Source organism: Oncorhynchus mykiss, chromosome 19 (genome assembly GCF_057628025.1).
Source record: "Oncorhynchus mykiss isolate SJ-2025 chromosome 19, ASM5762802v1, whole genome shotgun sequence".
NCBI classification, from domain to species: Eukaryota; Metazoa; Chordata; class Actinopteri; order Salmoniformes; family Salmonidae; genus Oncorhynchus; species Oncorhynchus mykiss.
In genome coordinates, this window is record NC_143040.1 from 14,526,067 (window position 1) to 14,542,528 (window position 16,462).

The 16,462-nt window shown below is 41.8% G+C and overlaps 2 protein-coding genes across 2 annotated transcripts; both read left to right on the top strand.

Moving 5' to 3' along the window:
- Window positions 1-129: 129 nt before the first annotated feature.
- On the top strand, window positions 130-3,624 carry LOC149975088 (uncharacterized). Its single transcript, XM_036953972.2, has 4 exons — window positions 130-573; window positions 701-792; window positions 2,054-2,162; window positions 2,272-3,624. Exons 1-4 carry the CDS (start codon window positions 321-323, stop codon window positions 3,453-3,455), a joined length of 1,638 nt encoding a protein of 545 aa, XP_036809867.2. The 5' UTR covers window positions 130-320; the 3' UTR covers window positions 3,456-3,624.
- A 286-nt stretch (window positions 3,625-3,910) lies between these two features.
- LOC110497290 (uncharacterized) lies at window positions 3,911-9,880 on the top strand. The gene is made up of 4 exons (XM_021573326.3): window positions 3,911-4,429; window positions 7,524-7,621; window positions 7,703-7,805; window positions 8,068-9,880. The coding sequence occupies exons 1-4, from the start codon at window positions 4,126-4,128 to the stop codon at window positions 8,901-8,903; spliced, it is 1,341 nt and encodes a 446-aa protein (XP_021429001.2). The 5' UTR covers window positions 3,911-4,125; the 3' UTR covers window positions 8,904-9,880.
- Window positions 9,881-16,462: the final 6,582 nt, after the last annotated feature.

Here is a 16,462-nt window from a genome sequence, read left to right on the forward strand (position 1 = left end):
TCTCCACCTGGAACTGAATGTGTTTACTTCTGTGACATGGTGAGTTCTCCTATAGAGGGAGGCGGAATCCGAGTAGAACAGCATCCTAAATCAATTGGGTCGATAAACTGGTATTTACGGTAGACTAACGTCATGACCTCTGCCACCCGGAAGTAAACAATGACATGTTAACGGCTAGCGAGCTGAACACAAACAATATCGCCGAAGATTTTCACATAAATGTAGTTAGTGCTTTTTGATGACATGGTACTTTTACTCTACAAACCATTCATCCAATACACTTAATGTGTAAGCTTTGAGTGAAATAACGTTAAGCGATAATGTCGAATTCTGTACCTTTTCACTCTCAGCTCGCCTCCATCATGGAGGTATTGGCTAACGCGGCAGTGGCAGAAATCTGCCAACTTGTAGACGATGGCTATGCCGTGCTGCGCCTTGAAATATCGAGAACTCAGAGCGAAAACCAGGCTTTGAAGAACAAACTACACCTGGTGGAGGTTCGTTCTAGGGAACGATCTGTCAAAAGAAACATCGTACCCCCATTGTCGAGCTGTTTTGGTGCGCAAGGAACAGGTGAGTTTCTATAGTTTACCAATGCAATGATAGACATTGAGTTTTGGTGCAGGAAATATTATTTGTGGACTGCATGTTCTTAATGCCGTGCATGTCATGGATCTATTGTTTTTCCACTCCGATATAGATCAAGTCGAAGAGAAGCAGTCCCCCAGTGTAAGGAGAAATGGAGGATCCGTGGTGTTGGGGGACAGGAGCATTAGGACTGTCAGTGAAGAGGTTAATGGATTTTAAGTTACATATCTGATATAGTTGCAGACAAATATATCAGCACTCTTGCACTTTTCTTAAATAGTTCCCCATTTATTAAATAAGTACTTTGATCACCAGATTTTCCACATGGCTTATTTTTGTACATTTTAATTTAAAAAAAGTAAAAACGACAGCATGGAGAAAATTATTGGCACCCCGGAGCTAGTACTTGGTTGCACAGCCTTTGGCCAAGATAACTGGAGACAAGCGCTTCTTGTAGCCATTAATGAGCTTTCCACACATTTCTACTGACAATTTGGCTCACTTTTCAGCCGCGAACTGCTATAATTGTTTAATATTGGAGGGATGCCATCAACTGCTGTTTTTAGATCTCGCCTTAGGTTTTTGAGGTGATTCAGATCTGGACTTTGCTGGCCACTCCAGCCTCTCTTCTTAACCATTACTGTTTGCTTTTGTGTGTGTGTGTGTTTGGGCTGGAAGACCTATAACCTTCAACAGAGACCCAGTTTTTGGACACTGGGTTTAACATTAGACTACAAAACACCTGAATCTGCTGATGTCATGATGTCTTGCGCACTACCAGAGGTAGGGAGGGTGTTATTTTCATTGAATGCTTAATTTGGTTGTCAGTAAACACAGAGCTGATCTGTATTGCCAAAGAGTTCCATTTTTTTTTTTATTGGTCAACAGAACATTTGGGTGGATTTTGTTAAGTTAAATCAGGCATTTTGTGTCTCCTTCAGCAGTGTGATCTTCTTATGTCTACCAAAAACCAAACAAAGCATTTAAAGAAAAGAACACCCTCCCCACAATCAATGATGGGGGCGGTTTGACAATACTGTGGGGTTCATTTGCTGCTTCTGGTACTGGGGGCCTTAAATGTTTGCAAGACATTATCAAGGTGTTTTGGAATGCAATGTTCAACTCAGTGTCTTTGTTGAAGGTCCTCTTCCAGTAGGACAACAACCTCAAGCACACACAAAAAGCACCTTGGAATGCTTCAAGAAGAAGCGCTGGACTGTTCTGGAGTGGCCAATGAAAACTAAGTTTACAAAAATAACATTGCAGAATCAATGTTGAAAATCCAATAAGGTGTGGTGACCAAAAGTTAGACAAAAATGTATTTCAATTTATTTTAGAATAAATGGGGAATTATTTAAGAGCGCACTCCAACTGTACTTATAGACTGTGTGGTTATTCCTGGAGTGAACTTGAGGATACAGCAGGACAGTTAGAGTTGAGTCCAATTCCTCCTCTTGTTTTGCAGAACCTTGACACGACTGAGCATCCTGAGGTAGTGGTTGTAAAAGAAGAGAAATTGGAAGAGGAGCTGAGAGACTGTGGCTCAAAGCACAACCGGCAACCCAGGAGACTGAGTAGGTACCACACTTACCAATAGGATGGGGCCATAATGGTCTAGTTACAAAAAGTATACAATCGCATCATGAAATGATTATCTTCTCTCTCTCTCATTCTTGTTCTCAGTTAGTGTGTCTCGGTCTCTTGTTGCTGTGAATGATCAAATCCTGAATGCAGAAACTTCACCTGTGGAGGTAGCTGAGGAGAAGCAGGATGGCGACAACCAGAGGCTCCAACAGACCGCGAACGGGCACAGCACGGCAAGCCAGCACACACACAGCTCGGACCGTGTGACATATCAGAGAGCAGCTGGCCTCTCTCGCATAGAGGATGGTAGAGACATGCTTGATCCATCTTGTTCTTATTTGGTGGAAACGGACTCTACTAAGCCACTTGATGCCCAGCCGCCCTTGACTCCGAGTGGGGTCACAATCTTGTGTGACAGTATGGCTTCCTCTGCCTCACTGGGCTGGAAGCAGGAGGCCGGAGGAGTTGACACTCTTAAAATGGAGGCAGGAATGCCCTCCTGGACAAAAGGGAGGGATATTGGAATGGGCCTGGCTGCTCAGTGTGGAGTTGACATCCCTGGGAAAAACAGGGAGGGTATTCAGCTGGGGAACAGCACAAACGTCTGTCCTCAGAGCAACGTTAACTTAAGGGAGAGCGAGTCATCGGAAGGGCGCAGGTCCAGCGAATCGGATGTAAAAGGATTCGATACCTCCTTAGACTATTTTTTCTCTCCGTCGGAAATGGCCGGGATACAGACTCACCCCAGAGGAGACGGCGCTGGAGGCGAGGAGCTGACCTCTTGTCCGTATCCCGGCGACGATGGTTTCGTCAGCCCTTCAAACTCGACACAAGGGGGCCTCCTCTTCTCAAACAGACTGGTCAACTGCCAGGAATGTGGACGGCTGTTCTCCAACTCGCTAGACCTCGCACTGCACCAAAGAATTCACATGGGGGAGAAACTCTTCAGCTGCACCCAGTGTGACAAGCAGTTCCTCCACCTGCACCAGCTCAAGACCCACCAGAGAATACACACCAGGGAGAAACCCTTTAGCTGTTCCCAATGCGGGAAGCGCTTCTCCCAGTCCAGCCACATCAAGAGACACATGAGTGTTCACACAGGAGAAAAGCGGTTTGGCTGCAGCGTATGCGGCAAGAGGTTTTCACAATCCTGTAGCCTCAAAGTGCACCAGAGCGTCCACACCGGAGAGAGACCGTTCAGCTGTACTCAGTGCGGGAAGAGTTTCTCTGTGCTCGGGAACCTAATGAGGCACCAGAGTGTCCACAGTAGAACGCAGGATTAAGTCTTGAATAATTAATGGACACTGTATTCTGTTTATATCGTGTTGGTAAAATATTGATATAATGAATTTTGTACATCGTGCACGGTAAACATTGTTGTTTTGTAATAATATCCTGACGTAAACTGTCTCTTGGTGTGATGTGAACATATTAAAACATTCCCCCTGAAAATGAATGTGGAGTTATCATGCTTGTTCAGTGCATTGAATGAAAAACTGCTCCAAGTCACCTAAATGATGACCCTATTGCTATTAAACCTACTACTTCATCAAAGGCTGCTCTGCAAACGTGGGTTGTCAAGATTTATTCAATTTTTTGGGGGTAAGGCATGTTTAACAATTAAAAATTCTATGAAAAATATTGGTTGTGTGTGTAAGCTCTCGTGCAGTGTAATGTTTTGTTCAGAATAGTTGTTTTAGTCCTGTCTCTACTTTCAAACTCCGAAGGTGGCAGTAATGTGCTAATCCAGTCAAACGAGAAGAGCGGTACGTCATCAACAGGCGACACGATAGCATCCTTCTAGACCCGAAGCAGTATCGTTATTCAACAATAACAAGCTAGGGCTTTACATAAGTATTCAAACTAGTATAATCATCCAACATTTTTAAGCAACGATAGGCAATTTGGCTTAAGTATTTCGGTTGTAGATTAAACGGTGCATGAAGAGCAGAAATGGCAACAATGGCGGACTGTGTTGGTTATCAATTGCAAATAGCTTCGATAATGGAGGTGCTAGCCAATTCGGCGGTGGTCGAGATCTGCAAAATTGTTGATGATGGTTATTCCTCTCTGCGTTCCCAAATGGAGCAGGAAAGAGTGCAAATTGAGAGGGAGAGAGAGCAAACCGAGAAAGAGAAATATGTGCTCCGACGAAAATTACGCGAAATGGACGTGAAGATGCGGAGCTATGAGCGAAGACTCAGAAGACGCGATCTACGGAATGAAATGCATGCAGTTAATTTGAGACCACATGAAGGTACCGACAGCTTATTATTTATATATATTTATATATATATAAACGGGTTATAAACAGGGCTGGGTTTCTAAATGCAATCCGTTAGTTACCTGTCAAATTGTAATCAGCAACGTAATGTTTGGCTTGCCCAAACTCCCGAACGTAATATGATTACTTTCCCTTTAAGAGGCATTAGAAGGTAAAAATGAATATTACCAATTGAACGACAGCTATTGCGGGATAAATCAATGTTAGCGTTTACATAGATGGCCATAAATCGATGGTGCATTTTACTGTATGGGTTGGCTTTGTAGGCTTCTTCGAACCCATTACTTTCTACTACAGATAATAATACAATTAGGTTATCTTTACATTAACAAAGTCTGTCCGATTTCCAGTCATTCCAATTCATTGAATACCCAATGATCTTGGAGAATACGACTTGAAATATATATTAGCCAAATTCTTTTACCGGAGCATAACCCAAAAACGAAGGATTTATTAACTTACTTTGTTGTTTATCTTGTCTTGGAGGACTGATCGGCCTCATTGCTTCGAGTTGAAAAATAAATGCTGCTCTCATGGAATGGCATGCATTGAGCACTACCGAAAAGTACCATTTGCTTAAGAAAAATGAATGACATATGCTGCATTTGCTATAGGCCTAATGTTTATGTTTTTGGTGCTGACGCTTTGATATTTCCATAATTTGCAACTATCAAAAGTGCGCGAGTTTGAGCATGTGTCTGTTAGGTAAATGGACACCCATACAAAACAAGATTTTAGTTTTGAAACAGCAGTAAAAGTGCAGTCGACTGGTATTTTGGACGCAGTAATTGTAGTTGAACTGCAGGTATACAGCACTGTAACTGCAAAATTACTGCAGTAAAATAATACTGGCATTTTCAACGAAGTATTTGCGACATACTGCAGTTATACTTCCCTTTGACTGCAATCTTTTTTTGTGAGGGCAATTTTTGGGAATCAGCACAAATTAGATTGAGCAATAAAAGCCCCACTCGTGGACTTCTTAAATTAAACTTGTGTTTGACATCATGAAGCACAATAACACGGAGGAGTGTAGAAGGGAGGAACTCCCTCAAACTGTTATTCCATAGGGTGAGATCAACATTATGCAGCTGTTGCGAGAGTGCATACTTCACTGGCTGTTCAATTAAACCAGTATTGGGATAAAGTACACACACTGCCAGTGCCTTCAGAAAGCGTTTGTACCCCTCGACTTTGTTGTGTAACAACCTGAATTCGGAATGGATTCAATGTTTTTTTCTCTCACCCATCTACACACATCACACCAGAATGACAAAGTGAAAACATGTTTTTAGAAATGTTTGCACATTTACTGAAAATTAACTACAGATATTTAATTTACATAGGTATTCACACCCCTGAGTCAATACTTTGTAGAAGCAACTTTGGCAGCGTTTACAGCGGTGAGGTCTCTAAGAGCTTTCTACACCTGGATTATGCAACATTTTCCACTTATTATTTTAAAAATTCTTCAAGCTCTGTCAAATCGGCCATTGTCCTGCTGAAAGGTGAATTCATCTCCCAGTGTCTGGTGGAAAGCAGGCTGAACCAGGTTTTCCACTAGGATTTTGCCTATACTTAGCTCCATTCAGATACTTTTTATCCTTAAAAACTCCCCAATCCTTAATGATTACAAGCATACCCATAACATGATTCAGTCATCACTATGCTTGAAAATATGAAGTGGTGTACTCAGTAATGTGTTGTTTTGGATTTGCCCCAAAAAAGTGAATTACTTTGCCACATTTTTTGCAGTATTACTTTAGTGCCGTGTTGCAAACAGGAGGAATGTTTTGGAATGTGTTTTATTATGTACAGGCTTCCTTCTTTTCACTGTCAATTAGGCTAGTAGTTGTTCATCCCTCCTCCGTTTTCTCCTATCACAGCCATTAAACTTGAACTGTTTTTAAAAAAGTCACCATTGGCCTCATGGTGAAATCCCTGAGGGGTTTCCTTCCTTTCCGGCAAACGGAGTTAGGAAGGACACCTGTATCTTTGTAGTGACTGGGTTTAATCATACACCATGTAATTGTAATTAATAAATAACTTCACCGTGCTCAAAGGGATATATTCATATATATGTATTTTCATGTTTTATTCATTTGTAAACATTTCTAAAAACATATTTACACTTTGACATTATGGGATATTATGTGTAGGCCAGTGAACAAAATCTCAATTGAATACATTTTTAATTCAGGATGTAGCACAACAAAATGTGGAAAAGGTCAAGGGGTGTGAATACTTTAATGAATTGTACACGTTTGTGAACAACCATCAACCACAATCTGACAAAGGTGCAAATGGCTAAATGAGATACCAGCAGTGTGATTCACATCAATGCGCTATGTAAATATCAATAATAGGTGATATTCGTATCGTCCGTAGACTACACCACTGCTGTCATCCTTACCTCCAAGTGTTTATTCAAGTTGGATAATCTTTGGATGCCGACAGCATTGGCACCAAGACATAGCTTGGACTGTAGCCTACAAAAGCCTATTCCTGCTCTTTTCCATCAAACACCTTGGGCGTGTCATCATAGTGGTCTCTGACATCATAGTGGTCTCTGACATCATAGTGGTCTCTGACTTGTGGTCAGACTCACTCAGGTGGAACAAACTTAACTTGCGCCTTTTTTCAATGCTGATTTGAATATCATAGAGAAAACAGAAAGATTCACGCAAACATCGTTTCTGAATTTAAAGGTAACCCTAGGAGTAATCCTAGTTTTTCAAAAGTATCTGTAATCTAATTACAATATTTTTCCTGGTAACGGATTAGTTTGTTTGTTTGTAAGCAGTTACGAATGACATGTAATCCGTTACTCCCCTACCCTGGTTATACATGTTTTCCTGTCAGTCAGGACCTGTTTCACTATGCATATCAGAATAGGAGTGCTGATTTAGGATCAATTTAGCCTTTTAACCTGAATCATAATGAATAAGAGCAGGGCACCTGATGGGCAGGGCACCTGATGCTAGATCATCACTCCTACTCTGAGACACTTTGTGGATATGTGCCCAGATCTTCATACAATGATCCTAATAATGACAATGCTTCGTAGTTTCAGTGTCTTCAATTGCCATGCCAGTGAGTAATGACCAGGCCCGAGGCCCCCTGGCTACAATCGAGGACCATTCACAATACCACCACATGCCTCAGGTGTGTTTTTGCTGTCAAAATGAACGTAAATGACATGGAATAGGCTGAAACGTAATCTGTATTTTTCTATTTTATTTACAGGAAGACAGAACTGCATTGTCCCTAATCAAGCAGGAAAGAGTGGACAGCTGTGGCGTGGACCTGAAGGTAGAACAGAACATCAGCTCAGAGAGTAGACCCACTGGTAAGTTTCAGTGCAGATATTGATTACTTAGAACACTTTTTTATTTACAATCCACTCACTGTTGAAATACCCAACACACAGGCTACTACTGGCCTTAACTGAAGACATCAACTCTTAGCCCTTAGCTGAAGACATCAACTTTAGCCCTTAGCTGAAGACATCAACTCTTAGGACTTGTGCTGTGTTTAAAGGCAACCTACTGTATATGATTAGGAATGTCTGATCATTGTGTTGATGACTCCTTTTTCATCCTTGATGGTAGTTCCAGAACCCAACGACGATGACAGCGAGAGACATAACATGGCTGACACTCACAGCTCACCCACTGCAGCCACAGAGGACCCCACTGAGCCCACTAGGACCAGTGGATCCGAAGGTAACCTCAAGTCAGAGATGGGGACAGAGGGTGTGAACCAGAGACCCCAGCAGCCAACAGGACCAGATCTCAGCACAGAGATACTGAATAGCCCCGGTTTGGATCTGGCTCTGATGCAGGAGAGGGTTCTGGGGCATCTAGGGCTTTCCTTGGCCCAGGCAGCAGCCGCAAACGCAGAGGCTGCCGGGCATCCATCTTGCTCCTACCAAACCCAGGCTGACGTAGAGAGCCAGTCCAGACAATTCCCCGGCAGCGATATGGGCGTCTTCGCCCCCTTTGACATGACAGCTCCTCCTCCTCCCGCACCGCCAGCGAATCAGAGGCAGCCGCATGGAGCCACGACGACGAACGAGCCAATGGGCTGTAACTTCTGCGGCCGCATCTTCCACAGCCAGGCGTCCCTGGAGGTGCACCAGAGGGTCCACACGGGACAGCGGCCGTTCAGCTGCCCACACTGCGGCAAGTCATTCGCGCAGCCCAACAACCTCCGGGTGCACCTGCTAATCCACAGTGGCGAGAGGCGGTACCGTTGCTCGATCTGTGGGAAGAGTTTCATTTCGTCAAGTCACCTTAAGAGACACAGGACCGTTCACACCCAGGAGAAACCCTACATCTGCTCTCGGTGCGGCCAGTCCTTCACTCAACTCTGCAGCGTTCGGAGACACAGACAGCAGTCTCGGTGCGGAGAGCCGCCTCACGCTCAAAACGAACTTTCTGCTTGACTGTAGAAAAGGTGTTGTACAGTACGTGTGTGTGTTAGCTGTATCTGAAGTGATTTACACTAGCTATAGGTTTCCTGATCAAAACGTTTCGCCTTTTAGTCACTTGGATGATAGGTCCACAGATAGAAGTTGAGAAATGTATGTTGTTAACTATAAATGAATATTTACCTAAAGATGACACTGTCATTAGCTTTATGTGACTGTTTAGTACAATACATCCCGTCTTACCTTGGTCATAAGGTAAGATGGGGTTGTCCCTGGGAAAGGCTTGTTTTTAGAGTAGTACTTTATTGATCCCAACTTGGGACATGGTTTTATTTTACCACTAGAAGAAGTCCAGGAGGATGAAGCAGGACATTACGGAGACCAGTGGATTGGACTGAGCCCTCGTCTGGCATGGCTGACTTCACTGTGTGACTGAATCACAGGGATGAACGATGCAAATAATAAAAGGTTTTCCTGCATGTTTTGAAGGAGTTGCTGACAGGGTCATTTGAGACCAATGCACGTTCACGTGCTAGTCGGAACTAGGAAACGCTGAAATTAATGACTTGCTAATTGGCTCTAGTTATCATAGGTGTTTATACACTTGCTGCGCTGAACCAGTTAGCAAGTCGGAAATATTTAAGTTCCGACTAGCACATGAACGCGGCAATACTGAGGTGTAACAGGTGAGAAGCAGTTTACACAGGCAGCCCAATTCAATTTTTCTCCAAAATGGTCTTTTGACCAATCACATGAGATCTTTTCACATCCAATCTTTTTCAGAGCCAATCTGATTTGTTAAAAGACCAATTAGTTGGGGGGAAAAGATCTGAATTAGGCTGCCTGTGTAAACAGTTGAAATGCACAGTGCGTGGACAGTTTACACAATCAGGTATTGCAAGAGAAGGGTTAATACATGACAGAGGAAGTGCAGGTTTATGCTGTCAAATCAAATAAATGTCAATTAAATTCATGGGAAATGGCCCACTGGATAGCTTTTTTCTGCAGTATTTTTATTAATTGCTTACACCAATCACTTATATCTGCTTCCTTGTAAGTAATCACAGCTCTCCAATTGGTTGGATTGGTTATACATATCCAATCAATTGTCTATATATACACACACAATGTATGTGCTAACCTCAAGAAACAAGAATGGATGCATTACTTAACCAAATCCCTATCGCGGAAATTCAGCATTACAGCGTGATTGAAATGTAAAGGTCGATGTTCCCGCGTTAATGGAGACTGCATTCACTGTAAACGTTGCAGATGTCGGCGCAATATGAAATCCCATTTTTAACACGCTATCTGTAATGCTTCAGCAATCCAGATTGAATAGAGCCCCTAGACCACGGTTCTCCAACAGGTACACTACCCTTCAAAAGTTTGGGGTCACTTAGAAATGTCCTTGTTTTTGAAAGAAGAGCAAATGTGTCCATCAAAATAACATCAAATTGATCAGAAATACAGTGTAGACATTGTTAATGTTGTAAATGACTATTGTAGCTGGAAAGGCCTGATTAAAACAAAATAAATGGAATATCTACATAGGCGTACAGAGGCCCATTATCAGCAACCATCACTCCTGTGTTCCAATGGCACGTTGCGTTAGCTAATCCAAGTCTTCTAGGCAGAGTTGCAAAGAAAAATCCATATCTCAGACTGGCCAATAAAAAGAAAAGCTTAAGATGGGCAAAATAACACAGACACTGGACAGAGAAACTCTGCCTAGAAGGCCAACATCCTTGAGTCGCCTCTTCACGTTGAGACTGGTGTATTGCAGGTACTATTTAATGAAGCTGCCAGTTGAGGATTTGTGAAGTGTCTGTTTCTCAAACTAGACACTAATGTACTCTTGCTCAGTTGTGCACCAGGGCCTATGTAGATATTACATTTTAATCTGCAGTTTTCAGCTACAATAGTCATTTACAACATTAACAATGTCTACACTGTATTTCTGATCAATTTGATGTTATTTTCAAAGCCACATTGACATTATCCCACCCCTGGTTAGCCACTTTTGGCTTAAAAAGACAAACGTAACACAATATCTGCCAATTAATTTTCAGCAATATTTTTTTCCCAGAACTCACAATTGTTCTTCTGATGTGATTCGAGGATTGTTCATTGTTCCTCTATGAATAGTTGTAATATTGAGTAAATATAATAATATATATATATATATATATATATATATATTTTTAATCTTGGTATATTGACAGAAAACTGATATTGTACACCAAGGACCCGGGGAAGAGTTGCAGGGTAGAGGAGAATCAAATAATGTGCTATAAATTGTGTAGCTCGAGAAATGTTTCGTTTTTTTAAGTATCTATCATGCTCGAAAAGTTTAGAGGCCCCTGCCCAAGACATTTACTGCGGATTATACCATGTGTTTACGGTAAATTAAAATGTACGATAACACGTCATCATTAAGCGACACCGACCATGGCTATTATTGTAATTTATGAAAACAATAATTCGCTTTTTGTTTTGAATTTAATGTTAGGGTAAAGGTTAGTGTTATGTTTAAAATCAGATTTTATGAAGATAAATTGTAGAAATAGGCGGGGTTTAGCCATCCAAGTGGGGTGCTTCATTTTGGTAGTAGTGAAGGAGTAACGTTAGTTAACTACCTACTACGGATTCCATGGACTGCAGTGGTTCAACTCAAACTTAATCTGACTGAGTGCTTCCTGCCTGCCAACGGACTTTCTCTCCCGGATTGACCACCTCCCTCAGATGACCACTTAAACCATGAACTTTCTAATGACTTGTTTTTATAAATTACAGTATTTGTCTTTTTTTGTGCGCTTTGAGATTATTTCAAAAGGCGCTATATAAATAGAATAAATGATGACTTTGTGGCTGTTGTAACTAACTTTAGTGAAGACCCAAGTAAACCAGCCTTTCTTAAAGTATGGGTCGCGGACCTGTTAATGTTGGGTCGCGACGTGTCAGAGTAAATGTATAATTATGTAATGAATTACTGGAATTGATTTGGCCAATCTCTGTTCAGTGCGCTCTCAGTTTAGCAACGGTCTCTGCTCAGTTTATCACCTGCGCGTGTGTAAGATGCCCATGTGCTTCGCGGTTTACCTGATCTTTTTTCTTGAAGATCCCTCCGCGACACACAAGCTGCTGCGCTGTCTTTCAGCAGCAGATGATGCGCTGTGGTTCAGCGATGCGCTGTGGTTCAGCGATGCGCTGTGGTTCAGCGATGCGCTGTGGTTCAGCGATGCGCTGTGGTTCAGCGGCAGATGATGCGCTGTCGTTCAGCGGCAGATGATGCGCTGTGGTTCAGCGGCAGATGATGCGCTGTGGTTCAGCGGCAGATGATGCACTGTGGTTCAGCGGCAGATGATGCGCTGTGGTTCAGCGGCAGGTGATGCGCTGTCGTTCAGCGGCAGGTGATGCGCTGTGGTTCCGCGGCAGATGATGCGCTGTCAGCCACTGACTTGTCATTCCCACTCGCCATCAAATTGACTCATGCTAGCAACAAATTCTGACTGAGCTCAATCGTCATGAGAAGCCAATAAATACACCGATGAGTTTCTCGCTCTGTCATACAAACTTTGAGAAATAACGAGGACCTCTCAATGTGTTTTGTGCGGGAAAGTGCTTAGTAATGAGTCGATCAAAACGAACAAATTCATATAACGACACGTCCTGATACCGAGGGAATTGTTTCAGAACAGGGCAGAATGCTTCAGGAAACAGTGCTTCGACTGTGGGAAAGTAAATCCGCTAGCAAGGCATTGTTGTCATTTTATAACAGGTGATGGATGATAAGCAGAAATAAGGGAGTACTCTCTCATAGTAGTAGATGTGAGTTTCTCTTTCAAACAATCCCCTGGCCTTGTACACAGCTAAAAGCTAACGTTAGCCAAAGCAAGCTAGCTAGCGACTGATAGTGCAACTCTAACAGTACAGAAGAAGATGAAAAATTATGCACTGTCAAAAACGGATCCCAGAATAGACATGCTTGTTGAAAACTGTGTGTATTTTCTGCTCTACATCCGTGTGATTGTTTTTTGAAATATTTTTTATTTAAATCGAACCTTTTTATTTAAATAGGGAAGTCAGTTAAGAACCAATTCTTATTTACAATGACGGCCTACCCCGTCCAAACCTGGACGATGCTGGGATAATTGTGCGCCGCCCTATGGGACTCCCAATCACGGCCGGATGTTATACAGCCTGGATCAATCCGTTTATTCCAGTTCAGAATAAAAGTTATGACTTCTGTTTTAACAGCAACAGCTCCAACCTAGACTGTCTTTCGGCAATAATTTCTACAGTAAGATGTGCATTAGGCCTGAACATTTTATCTGTACTGTTACTTAGGGTTGCACTATCAAAAATCCTGCTGGTCTGTTCTGTTATGTATCTGTATGATGTGATCAATCAGTTTGTTCCAGTTCAGAATTACAATGATTTATTTAATTTTAACAGCAACAGTTCCAACCTAGACAGATATGTAAGAGTTTTTAATGGGTGAAAATAAACATGAATAGCTATTTATATGGCAATTTCATTTCATTGTTATTTGTTTTTTGTCTATATTGCATTTGTTTTAGGCATAAGGGCAATGAAATGTAACAATATTTACATATAGTTGCATCTGTTCCTAAACTTCTAATTTGGGTCTCAGGCTGAAAAAGTGTAAGAACCTCTGATGTAAACAATCAAGTCTACCTTTGTACGGGTTTTCAGCCAAACAGGGCAGGTTTCATTCATAAACTGATTGTTTGGTAACATTATTTTGATGTTCAGATGGAATCACGTTCTGGTTGTATCGGATTCAGACTGCATTTTGCAACACAGGTAGCGTCGATCATGGAGATGTTGAGCGAAACCGCCGCAGCAGAAATCTGCAAGCTCTTTGAGGATGGCTCCTCCAATTCACATTTGGAAATAAAGCAAAACATGGCTCAAGAAATACAATGCTATGAACGAAGAATTAAACATTAATTGAAAGTAATCGAAACGAGCATGGAAGGACTACTTGCCACACAGGCAGAGTGACAAAACCAACATTTGGTTAGCAGACTACACTAAATTCCTAGATTCATGATGGAGTTGAGTGGTGAATATTGTGTGCGGACAAGTTCCAACGTCACATAAAATACATGTTTTTTAAAAATGAAAATCAACGATTTCCGAGTCCGTACGGGAGTTGCAACGATGGGACAAGACTAACTACCAACTGGATAAAGATTTCAGCACACAAAGTAAATGCGTGCTATTCCTTGGGTGCTATAATGCGCAGACTGGTCTAATAGACTAGACGTAACAAAGTAAACTTAAATCCGGGATACTGAAATTAGTATATATAACATTTGGTATGGTTACATAAAATGGGTTACTTAAGGCAAAAACAACGAAAGTTGCTTGTTCGAATCACCAAGCCGGCAAGGTGGAAAAATCTGCAGTTCTGCCCTTGAGCAAAGCAGTTAGCTCCCCCCACAACATCTGCTCCCCGGGCACAGATGACAGAAATGTCAATTAAAGCAGCTCCCCGCACCTCTCTGATTCAGAGGAGTTGGGTTAAATGCTGAAGACACATTTTGGTTGAATGCATTCAGTTGTACAACTGGCTAGGTATCGTCTTTCCAAAAGGTTCCATGTTCGAATCTCATCACAGGCAACTTTAGCAACTTTGCAACTACTTATTACTGTTTAGCTACATTGCAACTCCTTAGCATGTTAGCTAACCCTTCCCCTAACCTTAACTTTATAACCTAATGCCTAACCTTAACCCCTAATCCCTAGAGCTAGCTAACGTTAGCCACAACAAATTGGAATTCATAACATATCATACGTTTTTGCACATTCAAAACATATTGTACAAATTTCGTTGTGCTGAGTAATTAATGCTTTTTGAGGTCGTATCGGTTATACATTTCTTTGTCACAGTTCGATTTCGGTTTAGCATATTTTTTTCAACAATAAATGCATTATGAAATAATGAGATTACAATGATTTTAGCTTGTTAATGGAAATTCCAGAGTTTATAAACCCAGAGGCGCAACATTGTGAGACTTCCGGGAATTGCGAAACAGACCAGGCTGATGTTTGGTGTTTGGTCAATGAGAGAAGTGAAAAATTCTTTCTTAGTTGTTAATTTTCTCGAAATCTAAAGGCACAACCTAGATTTGAGCCAACATCTTAAGTAGTTGAACATGTTATTACTCCAACCCATGAAGGTTTCAAACTGACACATTTAAATGTGTCATAAAGAACTTTATATCAAAGGAGTGCCTTTGAGTTCACGGCCTGCACATGCGCAGTTCGGTACGAGACGACCGTTAGACCCAATGATGTGTTTCTGCGCATGAGCTTAGCTAGCAAACGTCTCCATGACGAGACCTAGAAGTGTGATCGGGGGGATTTCATACTGTTTTGTCTTGGGTGTATCCTTGCAGAGATCTTTATCTGTCTGAGCCGGAAAAATGTATTATGGTCATTGTAGTTAATTACCACGTTTTTGCACTAAACTAGGTTGAATATGTGCTTAGTGAAAACTACAACTCCCTTCAGCCCAGCGTCCCACATAGTTCCTGACTTGATTTCTCTCTAGAGTGTAATTCAAGTAATTTAACTGACGTTGTTTAATAACTGAACCTCCCCCCCCCCCCCCGAAATGTTGTTAATCGCTCAGCACTAGCAATTCATAACATATAATACAAATTGTAATTCGTAACATACCATAACAAATGGATTACGGACATCCAAAAGTACATACCATAACATATCATACTAAAGGTAGTGTCTCGGATTTCCGTACAGAATAATACGAAATGCTCTGAGACCACGTTGCAGTGCCAGCTATTCTTTGGGTGCTGAAATCCGTAGTTTTTGATAAAAAATGATTTTATTTGATGTCAGAGCTCCAGTCCGCCCACAATAGTCGCTGCTCAACTCCATCGTACGTCTTGGAGTTGAGTTTAGTCGTCTACTGTGCGTGTACCCTATCTGGCTTGCTACCAATGAACTTGCCAGACCCATTGAATACACCCAACAAAGTCTAAATTAGTCCTTGATAAGATGGAAAGAATGAAAATCAGCAGTAGATTTCTAGGTCAGCACAGGATTCGAGGTCCAGCTAGAACCATGAACTCCAGTGTCCCAGCATAGTAGATCTGAGTAACAGAATGTTGAGTTGGCTACCACTTGCATGCTAACTTAATCTAATGATACATTTATAAACCAAACAACCACATCTGATCATTGGTCAGGTGGTTGGAAGTTGTAGTTTGTGGCATAGATTCACTCAGTCATTTGTCATCATTCTGACAGAGAATGGGAATGTCTCACTTTCTCCAGGAGAGGGAATCCTCTGCATGCAAACTTGCAATTTGACTGAGGATGAGTACAACACATGTAGAATGCACTGTGCTGGTGAGCCCACTACATCACTTTATATGACTATCCATAATATTCCACTTGAAAATATCAGAATAATATTCCTGAATGAAAAACTGTTGTTCATTTCTACAGGAGGCAAGCGGCAAATTGCCAGGAGTCAAACAAGAACATGTTGCATGTTGGGACGGTATTCATGAAAT

Bases quoted from the DNA above. Each gene is read 5' to 3' on its own strand.
- LOC149975088 (XM_036953972.2), top strand. From the start codon at position 321: ATGTCGAATTCTGTACCTTTTCACTCTCAGCTCGCCTCCATCATGGAG. The intron at 574-700 runs GTGAGTTTCTAT...ACTCCGATATAG, and splicing joins TTTTGGTGCGCAAGGAACAG to ATCAAGTCGAAGAGAAGCAG. The intron at 793-2,053 runs GTTAATGGATTT...CTTGTTTTGCAG, and splicing joins TTAGGACTGTCAGTGAAGAG to AACCTTGACACGACTGAGCA.
- LOC110497290 (XM_021573326.3), top strand. From the start codon at position 4,126: ATGGCAACAATGGCGGACTGTGTTGGTTATCAATTGCAAATAGCTTCG. The intron at 7,622-7,702 runs GTGTGTTTTTGC...TTTTATTTACAG, and splicing joins AATACCACCACATGCCTCAG to GAAGACAGAACTGCATTGTC. The intron at 7,806-8,067 runs GTAAGTTTCAGT...CCTTGATGGTAG, and splicing joins CTCAGAGAGTAGACCCACTG to TTCCAGAACCCAACGACGAT.